The sequence below is a fragment of the Aspergillus undulatus genome (genome assembly GCF_047715775.1).
Source record: "Aspergillus undulatus strain CBS 261.88 unplaced genomic scaffold BDV17scaffold_49, whole genome shotgun sequence".
NCBI classification, from domain to species: Eukaryota; Fungi; Ascomycota; class Eurotiomycetes; order Eurotiales; family Aspergillaceae; genus Aspergillus; species Aspergillus undulatus.
The window spans coordinates 157,127-177,646 of NW_027396653.1; the positions used below are offsets into that span (position 1 = coordinate 157,127).

The 20,520-nt window shown below is 54.4% G+C and overlaps 9 protein-coding genes across 9 annotated transcripts; 5 read left to right on the forward strand and 4 right to left on the reverse strand.

Annotated features, from left to right (window-relative positions):
- Window positions 1–1,122, reverse strand: BDV17DRAFT_300002 (beta-lactamase-like protein; the record flags this gene model as incomplete). The annotated part of the gene is made up of 3 exons (XM_073763986.1): window positions 902–1,122; window positions 265–828; window positions 1–201 (listed from the first exon to the last, which is right to left on the reverse strand). Exons 1-3 carry the CDS (start codon window positions 1,109–1,111, stop codon window positions 1–3), a joined length of 975 nt encoding a protein of 324 aa, XP_073612685.1. The 5' UTR covers window positions 1,112–1,122.
- Window positions 1,123–1,608: 486 nt separating this feature from the next.
- Window positions 1,609–2,367, forward strand: BDV17DRAFT_294116 (S-adenosyl-L-methionine dependent methyltransferase; the record flags this gene model as incomplete). Its single annotated transcript, XM_073762769.1, has 1 exon — window positions 1,609–2,367. The coding sequence occupies one exon, from the start codon at window positions 1,609–1,611 to the stop codon at window positions 2,365–2,367; it is 759 nt and encodes a 252-aa protein (XP_073612686.1).
- A 505-nt stretch (window positions 2,368–2,872) lies between these two features.
- Window positions 2,873–4,755, forward strand: BDV17DRAFT_283699 (cytochrome P450; the record flags this gene model as incomplete). Its single annotated transcript, XM_073760403.1, has 4 exons — window positions 2,873–3,211; window positions 3,289–3,532; window positions 3,646–3,764; window positions 3,814–4,755. The coding sequence occupies 4 exons, from the start codon at window positions 2,873–2,875 to the stop codon at window positions 4,753–4,755; spliced, it is 1,644 nt and encodes a 547-aa protein (XP_073612687.1).
- A 243-nt stretch (window positions 4,756–4,998) lies between these two features.
- Window positions 4,999–6,264, forward strand: BDV17DRAFT_300006 (FPP/GGPP synthase family protein; the record flags this gene model as incomplete). The annotated part of the gene is made up of 3 exons (XM_073763987.1): window positions 4,999–5,175; window positions 5,255–5,569; window positions 5,656–6,264. The coding sequence occupies 3 exons, from the start codon at window positions 4,999–5,001 to the stop codon at window positions 6,262–6,264; spliced, it is 1,101 nt and encodes a 366-aa protein (XP_073612688.1).
- A 56-nt stretch (window positions 6,265–6,320) lies between these two features.
- nscD (prenyltransferase nscD) lies at window positions 6,321–7,700 on the reverse strand (the record flags this gene model as incomplete). The annotated part of the gene is made up of 1 exon (XM_073762770.1): window positions 6,321–7,700. One exon carries the CDS (start codon window positions 7,698–7,700, stop codon window positions 6,321–6,323), a length of 1,380 nt encoding a protein of 459 aa, XP_073612689.1.
- Window positions 7,701–8,108: 408 nt separating this feature from the next.
- Window positions 8,109–10,598, forward strand: BDV17DRAFT_300007 (uncharacterized protein; the record flags this gene model as incomplete). The annotated part of the gene is made up of 4 exons (XM_073763988.1): window positions 8,109–8,253; window positions 8,347–9,546; window positions 9,583–10,047; window positions 10,102–10,598. The coding sequence occupies 4 exons, from the start codon at window positions 8,109–8,111 to the stop codon at window positions 10,596–10,598; spliced, it is 2,307 nt and encodes a 768-aa protein (XP_073612690.1).
- Window positions 10,599–10,753: 155 nt separating this feature from the next.
- On the reverse strand, window positions 10,754–16,435 carry BDV17DRAFT_300011 (ketoacyl-synt-domain-containing protein; the record flags this gene model as incomplete). The annotated part of the gene is made up of 3 exons (XM_073763989.1): window positions 10,754–14,809; window positions 14,882–15,989; window positions 16,062–16,435. 3 exons carry the CDS (start codon window positions 16,433–16,435, stop codon window positions 10,754–10,756), a joined length of 5,538 nt encoding a protein of 1,845 aa, XP_073612691.1.
- Window positions 16,436–17,189: 754 nt separating this feature from the next.
- Window positions 17,190–18,521, forward strand: BDV17DRAFT_300012 (putative 2OG-Fe(II) oxygenase family oxidoreductase; the record flags this gene model as incomplete). The annotated part of the gene is made up of 3 exons (XM_073763990.1): window positions 17,190–17,672; window positions 17,744–17,810; window positions 17,862–18,521. The coding sequence occupies exons 1-3, from the start codon at window positions 17,428–17,430 to the stop codon at window positions 18,519–18,521; spliced, it is 972 nt and encodes a 323-aa protein (XP_073612692.1). The 5' UTR covers window positions 17,190–17,427.
- A 107-nt stretch (window positions 18,522–18,628) lies between these two features.
- Window positions 18,629–19,906, reverse strand: BDV17DRAFT_300015 (threonine aldolase family protein; the record flags this gene model as incomplete). Its single annotated transcript, XM_073763991.1, has 2 exons — window positions 19,816–19,906; window positions 18,629–19,644 (listed from the first exon to the last, which is right to left on the reverse strand). The coding sequence occupies exons 1-2, from the start codon at window positions 19,871–19,873 to the stop codon at window positions 18,629–18,631; spliced, it is 1,074 nt and encodes a 357-aa protein (XP_073612693.1). The 5' UTR covers window positions 19,874–19,906.
- Window positions 19,907–20,520: the final 614 nt, after the last annotated feature.

Below are 20,520 nucleotides of genomic sequence, written 5' to 3' on the forward strand. Positions count from 1 at the left end.
CTAACCCTCCACACACAACCCAAACCACCTCCTCCTATTCGAACCCCCAAGCTCAAACCCAACCCTTCGATCCTCCGCCAACTTCCACAAAACTTGCGAGAGAAAAGGAACAATCGCATTATCCACCAGATCCCGGGGCACATCACCATAAATCCCCCTCACAATTTCCGGCAGCGTCATGCCCCCTCCAGCTCTCTTCCCCTTGCCCTTACCAGTACCCCTCGTAGCAGGGTATCCATTCCCATTAACCTCAACTTTACCCACACCACCAAACTCCTCTCCATCCGGCCTCGCCAGAACCTCAACAACCCTCCTAACCCTCACCTCGAAACCCCTTATATACTCGCCAATCCTCATCTGCACATCCCCAATCCACTCGCCGTGCCCGGGATACCCAGCTCCACAATGCAACCCCTGCATAGTCTCCAGACTCCCCATATAAACCGCAAGGTCCTGCACAACGCTCACCCCGTGCCCGAGGACATTATCCCCCGTGAATAGGGCGCTCTCTTCCTGCAACACGAAACACATGTGGTCTGTTGCGTGGCCTGGTGTGTAGATTGCGCGGAGGGTTGCGCCATCAACGGTGAAGAGGTCGTTGTGGGTTATTGGGGATTGGATATAGGAGGATGAGTTGGATGGATTTGGGTTTTTGTCGGGGTGGGCTTTGAATACCCGATTCTCAGCCTGCAGGTATGGGAAAGTTGATAATAGGCTGGGAACACCACCCGTGTGATCGCCATGCCAGTGCGTCAAGAGGACATGGGAGATGCTGATATCTTCTTGTGCGAGGACCGTTTGGAGGTGGGTAAGCCAGATGGGGTGGCCCTGCGCCAACCAGCCTGTCAATATCTCACAACCTCACCCACTCTATTAGGGTCAGGTGGGTCACGTAACCTACCTCCCCCGTATCAATAAGCACCCTCTCCCTCCCTGTGCCCACAAGATACGTGTTCGTGCCTTGCAGCTGCATGGTCCCGGGGTTCCCTGCTAGGATACGGATTACGCGCGGGGAGAGACGCGTTATGGGTGGGAGGACGGGAAGCTGGGATTCTTGACCGGAGAGGTATTCGGCCCAGAGGGATTCGTCGAGGGGGATTCGGGTGGCCATTTTGGAGTTGAAGTTTAGGTTCAGGCTCAGGTTCAGACTTGGATTGAGACTCTGGTCTTGTTCGAGTTAGTGTCTGTCGGTTTGGTTGTCTGTCTGGCTTGGAGAAGGTAGGGCTGGGTTACAAGAGATAGGGTTGGCCTTGATGGATCGGCTCGCTGGTATAGCAGCCCAATTGAATATCTTGTCTTACCTTGCGGGCAGGTGAGTGAGTGCGCTGGGGAACAGCCTCCTTCCTCGGAATTTGGAGTCGGAGTTTACGAAGCCCAGCCCTAACCAAACAGAAACCGCCAGGCCACATGGATTACGGACAGAAAATCCGGGGGTAGTGAAGAGGCGCTCGTCTCCTGTCAGGGCGTGTTATCTAGTCTCTGTTACAAACCCCGAAGACTATATTCCATTTCACCACCACCGCAAAGAAGCCCCCTCCGCATTGAGTCTGTATTCAACACCCAACTGAAACTCACCTACCTATCCACATTCCCGTCCTATCCGCCAAAATGGCCAAATCCCAAGAAGTCCATACTCAAATCCATGCCCAGACCCAGACCGAGAACGAGAAAGTCGAAACTGACGGGCTGGACCCCTCGACCACCACCTTATCCGACCCCGAAACCCCCGTAATCTACAAATCATGGGACCTTCTAATCTACGAAACCTGGGTCCTGGGAATCGTAAGCACCTACGCCTGGAACTGCAGCGTACGGTCGTACCTATTACCACAATTCCGACATAACATCGGGAAAAACCATCTAGACATCGGCTCCGGAACAGCCTTCTACCTACGCAAATCCTCAATCCCCGCCACAACAAAACTAACCCTCCTCGATCTCGAAAAGCCAGCGCTAGATCTCGGGCTCAGTCGATGCGGCCGCCCCGACGCGCGCGGGATCCAAGCGAATATCCTACGCCCTTTACCAGTCCGCGACCGATTCGATTCCATCTCGATGTATTACCTCCTGCATTGCCTCCCGGCTAGTATGAGCGAGAAGTGTGCGATATTCGGGCACATTACGCGCAATATGACGGCCGAGGGCGTGGTGCATGGGGCGACGATTCTGGGGAGGGGGGTTAGGCGCGATGGGCGGTTTGCGGCGCATGTTAGGAGGGGGGTGTTGAAGGCGGGGATTCTGCATAATGAGAGTGATAATGCGTTTGAGTTTGAGGGGGCGCTGAGGAAGAATTTTGGGGAGGTGGAGACGAGGGTTGTTGGGTCTGTTTTTGTCTTTTGGGCGAAGGGGCCGAGGGGGGGTTTCTGAGCCCGTACCTAGGGGACGGACTGTGGGTTCTAGGGAGGAGGATAGATGACGGGAATAATGGTTCAGTTGCTTGAGTTAGCATAGCATAATATGCTGGTCGTGATGATACGTTTTCAATCATACACATCGACAATGAGGCTTTCATTCCACCAGGGCTATTTAGAGCAATGCCTTGGGGCTGGCCTCTTCATCTGGCCTAGCTTAGACCTACCTGAGAAGCTGGGACTTTTGAACCATACGAGGAACAAATTGGTCTAGTCTATCTTGCTATTCCAGTCAGTGGACAGCTACCAGCCCACTCGTAAGCGGGCGTTGCTTAAAACCCGCAAGGCCCGAGGCCCTGCACAGCATAGACCACCAATAGCCACTCATTTGGGCTTTGGCATCAATAGATTACATGTCTACCTATCCCCTGACTCCCAAACTGCACTGTCACAAAGTTAACAACCTTCCACGGGAAACGAAAATGCCCAAGCTAGACTCCCCACAGCATATACCCCCAGCAATGTCTCAACCAGCCACCATACCAATCCCAATCCCAATCCTAGAAGACAACACCCCCCTCCTAAAAAACACAGCCCTCATCCTTGCCCTAATCCTCCTAGCCCACCTCCTCCGAAACTTCCTGCAACCAAGCCTGATATCGATCCCTGGTCCTCCCGTTGCAAAATTCACCGACCTCTGGCGCCTCTATAAGGTCTGGACATGGCGATTCAAAGAAGACCTCCCCTTTCTGCACGAGAAATACAACTCATCGCTCATCCGCATCGGGCCGAGCATGGTCAGTTGTTCGGATCCAAGAGCTGTGGAGGTTATATATGGGTTTCATACTGAGTTTAAGAAGGTGAGGCCACAGAAAATACCTATAGATTTAATCCACAATCAACCAGTCCATTGATTGATTTGACTGATTGTCAAAAGTCCGACATGGTAAAAGCCATGGCCCCAATCTACAAAGGCCAGAAGCAGCCGACGATGTTCGCGGCGGCAGATAACAAGACGCATGCAAAGATTCGACGGCCCGTTGCGGGTGCTTATGCGATGACGAGTATACTGCAGTTTGAGCCGTTTGTGGATGGGAATATTTGGCTGTTTTATGAGCGGATGGAGGAGTTGTTTATTCGGCCTGGAAGGCCGTGCGACATTCATAATTGGGTGCAGTATTGTGAGTCTATCACTATTCTTCGGCTTGATTGATATGATGCGGTCTTTGCTCTCAGGGGGGGGGGGGGGGGGAAAGGGAAAATGTTGATGCTAATGGCTGCGATATCGACACAGTTGCGTTTGATGCAGTGCTGGAAATGACCATGAGTCGGAACCTAGGCTTTATGAAGGCTGGGGGCGATGTGGATGGGGTGTTGAAGCAGTTGCAGAAAGACCTCGATTATAGGGGAATCGTACGATTGACCTCCTGTTAGTGAAAATGATCCGAACTGACGGCTTCAGGCCCTAGCAATGCCCATAATCGACCGAATCTGGCGCCTGAATCCCATAAGCAAGTTCTTCAAACCAAAACAATCGGGGCACTTTGCTATGCGGTGCAAACGAATCCTAGAAGATCGAATCGAACAGGAAAAGGCCAACCTAGCCCCTGGCAAGAAACAAAATACAGATGTCAGGGGAGATAGAAAAGAACGACCCCCCGACTTCGCGCACCGCTTCCTCGAAGCTCAACGCAAAGACCCCTCGATTTCAGACGGCCAATTGATCGGGTACATGCAAGCGAACCTCATAGCAGGCAGCGACACAACAGCCGTGGTAATGCGCACTGCAATTTACTACACGCTCAAGAATCCATGGATCCACCAGCGTGTAGTGTCCGAGTTAGACTCCTACAATATCACGAAAACCCTACCCCTCCCTGTTCCATTCCGCATCGCCCGCTTCGATCTCCCCTTTACGGGCGCCGTAATCCGCGAATCCCTACGGAAGCACTTCGCCTTCATCGGCATGATGGAGCGCGAGACGCCAGCAGGGGGGGTCACCCTTCCCGACGGACACTTTCTCCCAGGTGGCGTGGTGATAGGCATGCACGGCGACACGATCGGGCTCGACAAGGGGATATTCGGGCCCGACGCAGACGAGTTCAATCCCTTGCGTTGGGTTCAAGCCGCCGGGGAAAATGAGGAGGAGTATCAGGAGCGACTAAAGGTAATGAACGCTCATGATCTAGCGTTTGGGCATGGTGCGCGCGGGTGCATTGGGCGGAATGTCGCGGAGATGGAGATTTACAAGTTTGTTGCTACTTTTTTCGCCCTTCTACAGCCGGCTTTTGTTAGGCCGGATAGGCCTTGGACGGTTAGGCAGTTGTTTGTTTATAAGCAGTCTGGGATGGATATGGAGTTGCGGTGGAGGGAGGGGATGGGGATGGGGAGGTTGCAGGGTTAGAACTGGAATGAGCCGAATGAGATCGGATAACGCCTACGTAGTAAGTGTTGGGCATATGGTATAATGTGTATTCGCCCGTTGAAGTCCGGTTCACTCGTTATGCTAGAAGCCTCCCCGCAGCTGAGCCTGCCCTAACTAGCCGTCTCGGCTTTTAAGCATAGACAGCCAGACTTATAGACTGCGCTCGCTAGGAACTGCCTCACTCCAATGCCAGCCACGAACCTAATCTGAACAAAAATAACCATGGCCACCACTATGACTGTGACTACAACCACGACCCCGACCACAACCACGACCACAACGGCCCCTACGACCCTCAACCAATTCGAAGCCGTCTTCCACCAACTCGTCCAAGACCTCCGCACACAATGCCGCGAGGACTACAACCTCCCACCCCAAGTCTGGGAGTGGTTTGAGAAGGTCTTAACCACCCCTCTATCCCCAATCCCAATCCCAAAACCATAATCCTATCCTCTCAAAACTAACCCAAGATATCAAGTCTCTCCATCACAACACCACCGGCGGAAAATGCAACCGCGGCCTCACAGTGATCGACTCCGCACGCCTCCTGCACGGACGCGACCTGTCACCGAACGAGTACTTCAACGCCGCGATCCTAGGCTGGATGATTGAGCTGCTGCAAGCTATGATGCTGGTCCTAGACGACATCATGGATGCGTCGACGACACGCCGCGGGAAGCCCTGCTGGTATCTTGTGCCCCGTGTGGGTATGGCGGCCGTTAATGATGCGACGATGCTTGAGAGTGCGATTTATATGCTTCTGAAGAAGTATTTTAAGGGGAGTCCGGCTTATGTATGTCTTTATCTGTCTATCTGTTTTGGTACCCAACATGGTGAATGATGGTGACTGAGTGGGTGACTGACCTAGTTGGTTGGCAGGTCGACATAATGGAACTTTTCCACGAAATCGCATTCAAGATCGAACTCGGCCAAGCCTACGACATGCTAACAGCGCCCGACAACAGCGTGGACCTCTCCAACTTCAATCTGACCAAGTACACCGAGATCGTCGTCTACAAGACAGCCTACTACAGCTTCTACCTCCCCGTCGCTTTGGCCCTTCTCGACAGCGGCAAAGCCACGCCCCTGAACCTCGCTCAGGCCGAGGAAATTCTTATCCCTATGGGCGAGTACTTTCAGGTTCAGGACGACTATCTCGATGCGTTTGGGGACCCGCGCGTGCTGGGGAAGGTGGGGACTGATATCCAGGATAATAAGTGTTCGTGGTTGGTGATTCAGGCGTTGGAGAGGTGTGATGGGGAGCAGAGGGTGGTGTTGGAACGGAACTATGGGAAGAAGGAGGGGGTGTGTATAAAGGCTGTGAAGGGGTTGTATGAGGAGTTGGGGCTTGAGGGGGTGTATAGGGAGTTTGAAGACGAGAGGGTCGCTGAGTTGAAGGGGATGATTGAGGCTGTGGATGAGAGCGAGGGGTTGAAGAAGGGTGTTTTTGAGGAGTTGTTGAGGAAGATCCATAAGCGGAGCAAGTAGTTTTGTTTCTCAATATATCAAACTGACTGGGTTATGCTTTCAAGGTACATGCAATCTCAGTAAGAATCAAACCGGCTCCTCCGTCGCGAGCTCGTCAGTCCCAACTCCGCCTGTGTCTCTGCAAACCGTCTGTAGATCTGCGGTAGAAAGTACGACGTGATATCTACCTCGCCGTTCTTGAAAGCAAAGGAGAAGAACGCCTGAAGCCCGCGCTTCGCCCGCAGCTCTTCCTCCGAGACCATCGCCGTAACGACATTGAGATATGCCTGCGCATCGGCTCCCTGGCCGCGTCGCTCAAGGAAGCCCAGCACTGCCTGGATCGCATCCCAATCACTGGCTGAGTGCTTGCTGACGTCAATTTGCAGCTTCACATGCGGGTATGGATACTTGGGGTGAATGTCAAAGTAGAAGGTCACCCCGCTGACATTGGCATTTGCAGGGCCCTTGCCATTGCCAGAACCATCACCGTTGGCCAACTGCGGCGGCTGCTCAGAAGTACGAAACTCCTGATCCAACCCCTTAACCGCATACCACAACTCCTTCAACTGCGCGATCGCCCCCTCAGACTCGGGCTTGCGCCCGCCCAGCGCCATAACCGCCGCGATGTGATCAAAAGACGTATTCGCCGTGGTGACATACACCTTGAACCTGCTCTTCGCTGGCGCACAGCAGTCAATTGCCGTCGTCCCCAGGACTTTCAAGTACTTTCCCTGCGGGTCACGCTCTACAAAATCCCTCACCATCTCCAGTCCAGCTAGCGAAACACCCTTCCCATATGCATCTTGCATCGCGCGGGGGAAAATCCCACCCAGCAAGTCCTTCACCTGCTTTGGATCCCTCGTCATCAAACCAGCCATGACATCGACAACTCCCTCAGACTCTGGCGCACACTGCACGCCAATGAGAATCGAAGACCCAGCAACGGCTCTCCCCTCGTCATCCATAAGCTGCGGCCTTATATGCGCCGCAAACTTCCACGCCAAATCAAGCTGGACACCACCAACAGCACCAGCAAGCGCAGTGAGCATCTCTCGCCCCGCAAACTCATTCAGCGGGTCTGCGACTGTGCCTGTAAGACTGCCAATCGCTTCAATGTAGTGCCTTATCAACGGCTTCGACTCTTTGCTCGTCCCCCAGCGCCAGCTGTACCCTATTGGCGAGCCGTCTCCGATTCCCGGCGCGACGCGGCTGGTGAAAGATGGTGTTGCGGATGTTGGTTGTGGACCGAGACGCGGGACTACGCTGAAGCGGTGGAGGAGGAGGAGCTCGATTTGGCGGTATATGGGGTATGCTGCTTCGTGCAGCATTAGCGCGAAGTGCCGGCCTGTGGTGCGCCACCAGAAAACGTGCGCTGGGTTGTCGGTTGGGAGGAAGCGCGAGAGGGTGGTGAAGAGGTGCAGTTGGTTTGTGGCTGAATTTGGGTTTGGGGAGGGCATTGTGGTGGTGGTATGTTCGTGCGATACGGTACAGCGTCCAATTCGAGAGATTAGAGTGAAGTATAGACAATGGGTTAGCTAGTAAGAACCCTGAAGAGCCCAGGACAGTCCGTCTGGTTTGATGTCTTGCTTGTCGGGGTTTACAGCCGTCACCGGATTTTGGTCTATGTAACCTTGAAGCCTTGCACTGCACTACATGCAGTATCAAAGTCAGCCCAGGCCCGCTCGGCTTTTGAAATATGCACCATTTGCAGCCGCGACACACATCGGAATCAGGTTGAATCAAGTCAGACCTTTGGAAATAGAAGAAAGCGATCAACTGATAGTGCTGTTTGGAGCCCTAATTGACGCTGTCTGTTGGGGAGTAGACCTGCCGAAAAGAATCAACAACAAACCAGTGCAGCTGCCATGGCTCTCCACTACCTACGCCCGGGAACTTGGCTGCGACAAGATGGGGATTCATTCCTTGTCAGAATTCAGCATATCATTGAGAAAATCCACGGATACATTCGTGTCCAGCAAGTTCAAGTTCAAGTTCCCGAGCTCAGTCGTGGTCTCAAAGCCGAAGCCGACGCCGAAGTTGACTCGGACATCTCCTCAATCAGCATTGGCACCTTCGAAGATCAAGATACAGAACAAGCTTTAGTCCAAAACAAAAACAATGGGCAAGATGTGGACCAAGACCCAGAAACCAAACCCCTCTGGCAACCCCTCTCCCCAGAAACAACCCTCCTCTGGGCCTTCCTCACGCACATCAACAAACGCCACTCTACCTCCCTGACAACATACGCCGACTTCCACCACTGGAGCATCACAAACCCAACCCCCTTCTGGGCTGAAGTCTGGTCGTTTTGCGGGATTCGACACTCAAAGCCCTACGAGCATGTCCTTGAGAATGACATCGACAGCGCAAATACCCCCATGTGGCCTCGCCCGTCTTGGTTCAGCGGTGCTAGGCTGAATTTTGCGGAGAATTTGCTCTTCCCTGCCTCTAACATTCCTTCGTCCTACCAGGGGAGAGAAGGCGAGGCGATTGCTGTGATTTCCGCCACTGAAACAACCCGCGAATACACCACCTGGTGCGAACTCCGAACCCGCGTGCTACGTTGCCAAATCGCCATGGAAGGCATGGGCATCAAGCCTGGAGACAGGATCGCAGGGTACGTTGCAAACCACGTCAATGCACTGGTCGCTATGCTTGCAAGTGCCTCGTTAGGCGCGATCTGGACGGCAGTTAGTCCTGATACGGGTGTTATGGCGGCGATAGATCGACTGGGGCAGATTGGTCCGAGATTGCTGTTTACGGATGATAGGGTTGTGTATAATGGGAGGGGCTTTGATGTCCTAGGGAAGGCGAGAGAGATTGTCAAGGGTTTGGTGGGGGTTGAGGGGGTTGTTGTTTTTGGGAGTTTGGAGGGGGAGGATACCGATGCGAACACACTCTCTGCCGCGCCCAATATGAAGACGAAGACGGAGACGAACGTGAAGATCCAGACATACGAGGCCTTCATCACCCAGTCTCAGCCTCCAACTCCCAAACAAGAACTAACCTTTGCCCAACTTGCCCCCTCCCACCCCCTCTACATCCTCTACAGCAGCGGCACCACCGGCCCGCCAAAGTGCATAGTGCACAGCGCACTCGGCACCCTCCTACAACACAAAAAAGAACATATGCTGCAAAGCGAAATCAGACCGGGCGACCGCCTCTGCTACGTCACGACGTGCATGTGGATGATGTGGCATTGGCTGGTCTCAGCTCTCGCATCGGGCGCGACGGTCGTGCTGTATAATGGGTCGCCGTTTTATTATACCCCTCAACCCCAACCTGGGACTCAGAACCAAACAAGTATGGAAGAGGGACCAATGATAGGGGCAATAAAAGACGACCTCGCCATGCCAAAACTCATCAACGAGCTCGGCATCACGCAGTTCGGGGCGAGCGCGACGTACTTCGGGATGCTTGAGCGGCGGGGCGTCATGCCTAAGCAATCCTTGTCCCTGCAAACCCTAAAAGCAATCTATTCAACGGGCTCCCCCCTCGCCCCCTCCACATTCCGGTACATCTACGCCTCCTTCGGACCAAACATCCACCTAGCCTCGATATCCGGCGGCACAGACATAATCGCTGACTTTGGCGCCGCGGTCTCGATTCTCCCTGTGTACGCGGGTGAAATCCAAGCTCCCGCGCTCGGGATGGCTGTGGAAGCTTGGGATGAGCGTGGGAATGAGGTTTCCAACGAACCGGGGGAACTTGTTTGCACGAGGCCATTCCCGAGTCAGCCTGTGGAGTTTTGGGGCCCGCATGGGATGGAGAAGTATAAGAAGGCTTATTTTAGAAAGTACCCATGTCCATCTGCACGGGCTCCTAGCCCTAGATCCAGTTCCGGCTTGAGCAGTCCAGGTCCAGTCTGGGCGCACGGCGACTTCATCCACATAAACCGCCGCACAGGAGGGCTAATCATGCTCGGCCGCTCAGACGGCACCCTAAACCCACAAGGCGTGCGGTTCGGCAGCGCAGAGATCTACAATCTCCTGCAGAGGCGGTTTCCCGAGCGGATTGAGGAGGGTCTTTGTATTGGACGGCAAAGAGAAGGACAAGATGTCGAGGAGACGGTTGTGCTGTTTGTTAAGATGCGTGAGGGGCAGCATTTTACTCCGGCGCTTGCGGATGAGATTAGGGGAGTTGTTAGGACTGAGTTGTCGCCGAGGCATGTTCCGGGGGTTGTGTGTGAGTGTGTGGAGATTCCGGTTACGGCGAGTGGGAAGAAGGTTGAGGTCCTGGTGAAGAGGATTTTGAGCGGGGAGGAGATGGAGAATAAGGGGAAGGGGGTTGAGGGGGGGTATATTGCTAACGGGGGGTGTTTGGAGTGGTATCGTGAGTGGGCGAGGAATAACTAGATTCGTCTCTTCGAATTCTAGATACTCTCCTACTCTATACTTTATGTACTCCCGCTCAAGAAGACAATCTGCATAGCATATTCATACCAACACTACATACCAGTAAAGCGACAACCATCGAATTAAACCTTACAGATACAAACAAACCAATCAACCTAACAATTCTGATCAATCCACCCCTTAACCTCCCCCACAGTAGGACACTCCAAGAACAATGAGCTCTTGACATCAACACCCAACTCGGCGCGGAACTTCTCCGACAGAACTAGCGACATGAGCGAGTCCACGCCCAGCGAGGCGAACGTTGCGTCGGCCACCAGCTCGCTCATCTCCAGGTTCGTCTCCCGCGCTATGATTCGCATGCATTGGCCTACTAGGCCTGTGTCGTCCTCTGAGGGGGTGGATGTGGATGTGGATGTGGATGTGTCAGTTGTTGATTTGGTGCTCGTGCTTGTGGAGGTTGAGTCGCTTGTACCGTTGATGCCGTTGACACCGTTCGTTTGGACGTGGTTGGCTGTTGGTTGTGGCGGAGGGGGAGAGGGAAGAGAAAGGGTTAGCTTGGAGTTGGAGCTGGGTACATGGGCATGGTTGGAAACACCCTGAGACCGGGTCTTGCTAACAGGCTTCTTAACAGCTGGAGCAGCTGCGCCCTCACTTTCATGCCCATGCCCACTCATGACCGCAATCCCAACCTCAGGCGGAGAGAAAAACCGATCCATCAACAACCTAGGCACACGCCTAAACCGAATCTGCGCTAAGACACCGACAATCTTCTCCCCTTGCAAGATATAAACATCGCCAGCATGCATATTTCCCCCCTCAACTTCAGCGGGGAGCGGAAACATCCTCACATAAGAGGTATACTTCCCGCCCGCCTCAAGCGGCTTCAGAAATCTCAGACTATCGCTGCCCGGGGTGACATAGAAGTAGTCCGCCGTATTATTCACATCGCTGCCGTTCATCACCAGGCCCGCGAGGTGGCATACACTGTCTATCCAGTGGGGCGGCGTATGCCATGTCCCGTGGCGGTCTGGGATAAGTGTTATTTCAGCGACGGCTTCGAGCTCGTGTATGATTACCCCGTCGATACCGCGGTAGTGATCTGCATAGTCGACGACGTTTTTGAAGAGCGTGTAGGCTAGTCGCTTTGTGAGTCGATTTGCGACGCCGTCGGCAGCGAGGTTTCGCAGGGTCTCGATCCGCCCGAGGACGAGGTGCGTTGTGCGTGTCCATTCTGCGCTCCAGGCTGCAGAGTCTTCGAATCGCACACCCGCGGATGCGAAATGCTCGGGTGCTTGGGAGCCTGTTGCTGGGTCGATGTTGTACCAAGCCAGCGACATCTCCTGAGCGTTGAGGTCGAGATGGGCTTCTAGCGCGAGGGGCTGTGACGCGCCCTTCTTCTTACTTGCCACTTGCGCATGCAGGACCTCCAAGTAGCAGACATTCATGTGCAGTTCTTTGGTGGTAGGCGCGAGCTTGCGGTAGAGGTACTCGCCCACAGCGAGGGCCATGTCAGTCCAGATGGACGAGGATGCGACGCCGTAGTTGTTCATCGTGTGGCCGTGTATGGCGGCGCGGAAGTCCGGGGCTTGCATGTCAGATATAACATGTAGGAATGCGGTGCCTGATTCGGTGTCGATTGTCTCGCTGGTTGTTTGGTGAATTGAGGACGTGCGGAGGCCGGATGACTGCAGACGCGGCGCAGCGGTTTTATCCCGACTCGGTGTGATGCCGTATTTGAGAAGGGCCTTGTCAAGAGCCCACGTTCCTAGATACGGTATCCAGTAGTTTGTCTCGTTCCAGCTGTATCTTGGTAGGGTGAGGAGGGCGTAAGCGTGCTCAGTAGGCCGGAAGCACTCGTTCCAGATAGGCGTTACGCCCGCGAGATGGAGCGTGACGAGACTCTTCGTGATGGTCACCAAATTATCCTCGTTCCGACGACAGGACGACGCAAGTCGGCTCTGTGATCCTGGGAGCAGCTTGCGCACGAAGCCCACGCATACCGGGTGCGGGCCTAGATCAACCCAAATCGTGTTCTCAGTGACCAAGCCCAGATCCTGCGCGGCCTCGACGGCAGCAGCGAACTTGACCGTGCCACGGGTCTGACGGCGCAGATACGTCGCATTGATTGCTTTGCCGTCGAAGACGGCGGTGCCGAGCATGGTGGATAGCACAGGGACGCTGGGAGCCTTGAAGGGGAGGTTGCTTGCTATTTCTTCGAGCTCGTCGACGACGGCGTCCATTTGGGAGGTGTGGTATGCAAAGGGGATCTCCAGCGGCACACACTTGTAGCTATTTGCCTCGAGGACTGTCCGGATCGTCTCGATATTAGCCTTTGTCCCGCCGATGACGGTGTCGTCGTGGGTATTCTGGCAAGACACTTCGTACTCTACATTCGACGACTCGGACGCTCTCCGCAGCACGCGTTCAATCTCGTCTGGCGCCGCGAGGACCGAGAGCATCGCGTGGCTGTACGGCGTGCAGCGGCGCTCCGTGATTTGCGCGCGGCGTCCCACAAGATACAGCACGTCCGCGGCAGAGAGGACCCCTGCGACTGCGAGGGCTGCGTACTCGCCTAGACTGTGTCCTATTACAGCGCTAGGACGGACACCGAGTAAGGCCCAGAACCGCGCAAGGGCGAGCTCGAGCACCACGATGCTGAGCTGGCTGACGACGGGAGACATCACCTCGTCGTCGTCGCTTCCTGTCAAAGCGGGCACGACGGAGGGAAATCCCAGGCGCTGGACGAGCTGGTCTAATTGCAGGACTTCTGTCCTGAAGGCAGGGAACTCGTCGAAGAGCTCCTGGCGGACGCCACGGTTGGAGGTGCCCTGGCCGGTGAAGGTGAAGACCACAGATGGCGGCGTGGACGGGACGGACTGCACCGTTGTGGCAGCCTTGTTGTCGACCGCAGATTGAAGGAACTGCTGTAGCTTGGGAATGCTCGAGACAGTCGTTGCAACGCGCAGGTTGTGGTGGGTTCGTCGCGCACAGGTTGTATACGATAAATCCGCCAGAGACGTATCAGGATGCTTATCCAGGTACGCAAGCAGATTGCTCAGATTCCCCTGGAGCGACTTTTTGCTCTTCGCCGAGACAACAACCGCATACATTTCGCGCTCGTCTTCACTTGGCCTATGCCTCTCCGGCGCATCCTCAAGCAGCAGCGTTGTATTCCCACCATGCGCACCAAACGAATTCACAATAGCCGTGCGCTTCTTCCCAGGAGCGCGCGGCCACGGCGTCGTCTCAAAGACAAGCCCCGCATTCCGCCTATCCAAATCCCTAGGAAGCAGCGGATTGACCTCCGTTCTGATACCAATATGTGGGGGGATCGCACTCTTCTGGTACATGAGCAGCGTCTTAAGCAGCGAAGAGACACCAGCCGCCGCCTCGCCATGCCCGATATTGCTCTTTACAGCACCGAGATAGAGTCTACCCTCTGGCCCCGCGCGTCTCCTTGGCTTCAGCGGCGCAAAGACATCAAGTACAGACTCGGACTCGATCGCGTCGCCGGCTTGCGTGCCTGTCCCGTGCATCTCGACATAACTGACCTCGAGCGGACTAACGCCCGCCTTGCGAAGTACAGCTCGGCAATTATCCTTCTGGTGCCCGGCATGCGGGTGCGTGATGGAGATCGCGTCCGCGCAGTGGTTTGTCGATGCGGATAGCACAACAGCAAGGATGTTATCGTTGTCCGCCTCTGCGTCTTCCAGCCGCTTTATCACGACTGACCCAATCCCCTCCGCGCGACAGTACCCATCTGCATCCTTATCCCACACTTTACACTGGCCCGTCTTTGATAGGAAGTGCGCATTTCCTAATCCCGCATAGTTATCTGGGTCCGTGATTACATTGACTCCGCCCGCAAGCGCAACATCAACGTCCCCAGCCCAGAGCGCCATACATGCCGCGTGAATGGCAGCCATGGAGCTCGAGCACGCCGTGTCAATGCACATGCAGGGCCCGCTGAGTTTAAAGAAGTAGTTGATTCTCCCGGTGGTGAAACCGCGGACGCCCCCGGGGACCGCGTACGTGCCGATATTCTGCGACGCGTTGAGCTCACGCCAGTCGTCGCTTGCCTGGCCGTAGTAGCTGCCGATTCTTTCGCGACGGGTCGACGGCGTGCGGCCGATCACGAGTCCGGCCATTTCCATGGCTTCGTAGGCGGTTGTTATGGCGAGGCGTTGCATCGGGTCTGTTTGCTCGGCCTGGGCAACATACCATTAGCCAAATCGCACATCTGCATAAAACTAGGGCTAGGTCGGTTAGGCTGTACGTACCTCTTTCGGTGACATCGCAAAAAACGCCGCATCAAAGTACCCGGGCCGATCAATAAAATTCCCATACGGCGTCTGCGCCGCGTTCTCTGTTTTCCCTGTGGGGTCGTAGTGCGTCTCCAGGTCGAACCGGTCTGCAGGGACAGTGGTACATGCATCGCGGCCTTGCTCGAGGTTCTCCCAGAACTCGTCCGGGCTGTTTCCTCCACCCGGCATGCGACATGCCATGCCGACGATAGCAAGCTTGGAATTCGCGGGGTCATTGCGCCGTCTGCTTCCAAAGTCCGTGTAGACCCAATCGACCAGGTCGTTCTTTGTAACAGTGATATCGGGGAAACTAGAGCCAATAGCCTCAAGAATCCCCTTGAAGATAATCGACGTGCGGAACGAATCAACGCGGCACGAATTCAAGCTTTGAGACGCCCCGATATGCCGTGTGATTCCTGAAATGACATTATCCAGGTAAATCGTCCCCGTAATCAATTCCGTCGCAATCTCAGATAGAACCTCGCCCGCTGTCCGCGCGGAAAAGGCGTTCCCCGTCCTCGACGAAAGCACCGGAAGCCGTAGCGGCCGAGAAACAGGGACAAGCGCATTCCCAATATCCAACACAGTACGCACATCCTCCTGGCTATAAATATGTTCCGCATGACAAAGCCCATCATACACAGGGAGCGGCAAGGACTTCGAATAGCGCAGCTCGCTTGAGTGCAAGAACGCCGCTTTCACGCGCGACGGTGGCCCGCTTACACTCACTGAGTTCTTGTCTGCAGCGCTGACGAAGACTTTCGAGAGATCCGGGGTCCCTAGGTCTTCATTGACGCGGGTTAATTCGTTTCGAACAGATTCCTCCGATAAACCGGTCACGACATGTGCCCAGCTGTCTTTTGGCATTCCGTCTGGCTGAGGAGCCTCGAGTTTACTGGAGAAAGAGCCGACGTAGACGCCGAGTCGGAACGAGATGCGCAGACACTCGGCGCTGTTGCGGACGACTTCTGCCAATGTTGTTGAGAGGGCTATTGCGGCGGCGGAGAAGAGGCCGACGCTCAGGCCTGCGATCATTGTGAGGTTTTTTGGGTGGCTTAGTTCGGTTGAAGTTGCTTCGTGGTGTCTGCATTTATTTGTTAAGACTCTGTCTCCACACAAAGACCTTGATAGATAAACAGGTGGAAGCAAAACTCACCCAATAAACAATCCAACCTGCAAAATCAACAAAAAGGCACTCTCCATCGCAGCCCCCAGCCCCAGCTCCCGCAAGTACCCCTGCTCGGAGAGCGTGACGATGTTATCAAAATGTGGCACCCTGCTCCGAACATGGTGCGGGAGTTTCGCAATCTCATCTTGCAAGACGAGCACCGATTCCTGGAGATGCGAATCGAGGTGTCGAAAGCGGCGGTCTTTGCTGTGCTGCTGGAGACGCCGGAATAGCTCGTTTACGTCGTCGTTTGGGAACTCGTTGCCGAAGTAGAGGAGGGTTGGTTGGTTTTCGTGTTCATGTTGAGGTTCGGGCTCAGGCTCATGGTGGCCGTTGGTTTCGACTTCGATGGGGTGCAGCATTATGGTTGGGGGTATGTCTCTCTACCTTGGATACTTAGGGCAAGGTTTACTGGACGGACAAAGTGGATAGTAGCGACCTGCTCTGCCGTGACTCGTACACTCTCTGCAGGCGATTTGATCGGCAATCGAGCGCAGATACAATGGGTCTCCCAACTCGAGCCTCATGGAGATCGACGCCATTCATCTACTGTTTTGTTCGTCAGGAAACGCAATGCGAGTCGACTGGGTGCCATTGCGCAAAGCCGGGTAAAATCCGCGAAGCTCTACAAAACCCGACACGAGATTTCTACTAGTATAATGCTCCCCAACAAAATCCGTCGCCGCCGGACGCAAATCTGTGCTCTCGGTCGAAGGATAACCGGCAACGCGACAGGTGGTATTGTCAGACAGAGTGGGCCACGCAGGAAACCGATGAATTGTTGCAGCACGAAGCTTGTCCCAATTCGTGATCCGCAGAATCTCCGAGATCCATCAATCACATACTCCGTCCTTTAGCCTGTCTCAGCTAGATTCCAGCTAGACGGTGACAATGGCAAACTGCAGAGTAGATGAAAGATGCAATAAATTGTGCCATCCCCGGCATCGGCATTGCAAGAAACGCCGTGGCGCCATCCCATCCCATCCCATCTGCCGTTTCGACCGCTCCAGCCCCAAAACCATTCTTGCTGGCCGGCTGGCTGGCTATGTAGGGATTGACAATAATTACTTTTCCTTAGCTCGTACGGCTGTCGTCTATAAGTAGAGTGCAGCCGGCCACGTCCCGCGCGCTGGAAGGATCGCCCTAAGGAAGCCCTAAGGATCGGCCCCAGAGGGTCGTCTAGATCCGTATGCCTTCGGATAAAGGCTGAAGAGGGACTGACTTTGTCTATAAAATCGACGAGATAGCCTTCGTTGTTACTTTTATTTTTTTTCAAAGTTCCACTGAAGCTGTTTGTATCTGTTCTTGCCCTTGTTCTCGATCAATTGCCGATTGTCGCTTTGCACTTTGCAAAATGGACCCCTCAACCGAAACAGCGCCCTTGTCTATCATCGACTGGGCCCGCCTAAAGTCCGGCGATGCAGCTGAGAGTGATCGTCTGCTTGCAGCTTGCGAGGGCCAAGGCTTCTTCTACCTCGACATGACCTGTGATGCGTCCTTCCTGCAGGACCACAAGTCGGTGCTGCGCTTTGCAGACCAGTACTTCCACCAGGATATTGAGACGAAGATGAAAGATGATCGGCAGAGTGACACTCACGGGTAGGGCCGCATATCTGCTAGCTTCGATGGAGATCTATTATCTATTATCTTGCAGGCTGACTCGATTGCAGATATGAGCCTGTTGCGACCTCTGCTGGTGCAGTCAACGCCCTGCCTGACTACTACGAATCTCTCAAGGTACGTAACCTTGCCACACCCAGGATACTGCATATTAACTCAGAATAACAGGCCTCCAAAGACGAACTAAACGGCGACCAAAGCCGCCTCGCCCCCGCCATCAAAGCCGAAAAGGACCTCTTCCTCCGCTTCACCGGCACCGCCCAAGAAGTGGTAATTACCATCCTCCACCGACTAAGCCCCTTCCTCTCCTCAGACGAAGAGTCCAAGCTCCTCGAATACCACCGCGACGACCTCGAGTCCCTCACAACGCTCTCCATGTTCCGATACCCCAAGCAAGAAACCCTCGACCTGGGGGTCGGCCACAACAAGCACACCGACCTCGGCACCCTGACCTTCCTCCTCTGCGAGCAGTGGGGGCTGCAGGTTCTCTCTAAGGACCCCGCTGGCTGGCGCTGGGTTGCACCTAAGCCGGGCCATGTCGTTATTAATGTTGGCGATACGCTGCGGTTCCTGTCGGGGAATAGGTTCCGGAGTGCTGTGCATAAGGTTATTCCGACGCAGGGACTGCAGCATGAGGATCGGTATAGTATTGCATATTTCCTGAGGGCGGCGAATGGGATTGAGTTTACGGATAGTACGGGGACGAGGATTACCGCGAAGAAGTGGCATGATGACAAGTTTGATGTGTTTCGGGAGACGCATGAGCAGCAGGAGAAGGCGCCTATCCTGACCGGGGGGATGGAGCGCGCTGAGAGTATTGTTGTTTGATTTCTTTACTTTTGGTTTTAATGAGTTTCGTTGTTTCTTTGTCGTCTAGATCTGTATTTGATATCTCATTCAAATTTCCAATTCAATCTCAAATAACTCTTCCCATTCTACTTTATCAACTTCAACTTCAGCACGTCAAGCATAACCCCCTTCAACCTCTCCACACCCTCCTCCGAAATCTGATAATGCACCACCAATCGTTCCCCCATAACCTTAACCCCCTTCTCCTCCCCCGTCCTCACCCACTCCCCAACAGTCACCCCCTCCCTCTCCAAATCCAACCACACCATATTCGTTTGCACCGGATACCTTAGCCTCCCCCCATGCCCCTCCCAAAACCCCCCTATCTCCCTCGCCCTCTCCTGCGCAACCTTTAATACCCCCCCCTCAAACGTCTGCCTCACGCCAACACCCGCCATCGCACACAGTAATCCCGGCTGCCTCATCCCCCCGCCAACACTCTTCCTCACACGTCTTGCACGCTCACGGAACTCAAGATCACCCACTAGAATAGATCCCACGGGTGCTCCTAGCCCCTTCGAGAAACAAAGCATAGCGCTATCAAAGCAGTCGCAGAAATCATGTAATGATCCCGCACCCGCGGCTTCGACTTCCCACAGCCGAGCGCCGTCAAGATGCATCTTCACATCCACATTTGTTTCCTTGACCCAGTCCCGAATCCGTTGACATTCGTCCAGCGGCACTATAACACCGTTTATGGGATTCTCAAGAACAATTACCCGCGTCGGACAATCGGTGACTAACTCACCCCTGTTAAAATGTCTCTGGATATCCTCTAGCGTCAGATAAAGTCCATTCCCCGGCCTAACGGCCGTAACCATGGCCCCGGATAGGCTTGCCACGCCGCCGGCTTCAGAGGTCACGATGTGTGCTCTCGCATCGGCTAATACTCCGTATGGCGGGTAGGATAGGTGTGCGCGGATACAGAGCTGATTCCCCATTGTGCCGCTTGCGACGAACAGGGCGGCTTCTTTGCCTGTCATTTGCGCGATGGTTGATTCGAGGGTTAGGGTTGTGGGGTCTTCGCGCGAGTCGTCGTCTAGGAGGGACGCCGATGCGATTGAGAGGAGCATTGCTTGCGTAGGGTGGGTTTTTGTGTCACCTGATTGTGAGATGAAGGGGGGGTTGTTAGCTATGCGTTGTAGCTGGAATTCCATGGGAATGTCTGTCTGTACTGGAGGTAGGGCTGGGTTGAGTTTGAGTGATAGGGTACGGTAGGTAGTAGACGGTAGGTAGATTGTTTGGTAGTGCAGTTGACGAGTAGACTACTTACTGCGGAAATCAAAGGCTGCCGGGCCGGGGCATGACCAATTGTGCGCGGTGTGTATCATATTGGGCTGAGAATCTTGGATCTTGGTTTTGCCGTCGTCATGGCTCTGGCTCTGGCTCTGGCTTCCGTTCACTAGGGCTGCGCTCGAAGTACAGTGGGGAGGCATGCTAGGCTGGCTAAGACTGAAAAAACGCAATGTAGCTTTGTATATATGAATTTGAATCCGGATCAGCTGTGGGAGTTATAGTGAGTAGTGGAAGTAAGTGCTATTTGCGACTTTGAGCACGTATTGCACCTACAGGGCTAGATACGTTGTCCGCTCCTCCACGATAAACCCAGTGAGCAAGGTACATCTCCGTAGGTATCTAGGTAGCCAAGTCTCACCGGTTCCCTCCGATGCGGTGGTCTACCTGTCTCAAACCCCGACAGTCCACTGCAGTGTCCAGTCCGGTAGGTTCAGCGCCGGCAACCGCTAGCGGGTTTTGCAGCGCGCTTACTCTTCCAAAATTTCTCGGGCGAGAGGTCTATTGAACGCCTGCTGGGTGGAGCGAGCCTAAAGGGAAGCTATGCTATGATATGCCATACATATATGAATTTCTAACGAAAGCTAGTACCGGGCTAGTTAGCTGGATCCTAAACGGTATCCCAGTATCCCACAATGAGAAGGTAGATAGAGCTATGTATGCATCGCGTTTCAAGTTAGACTGT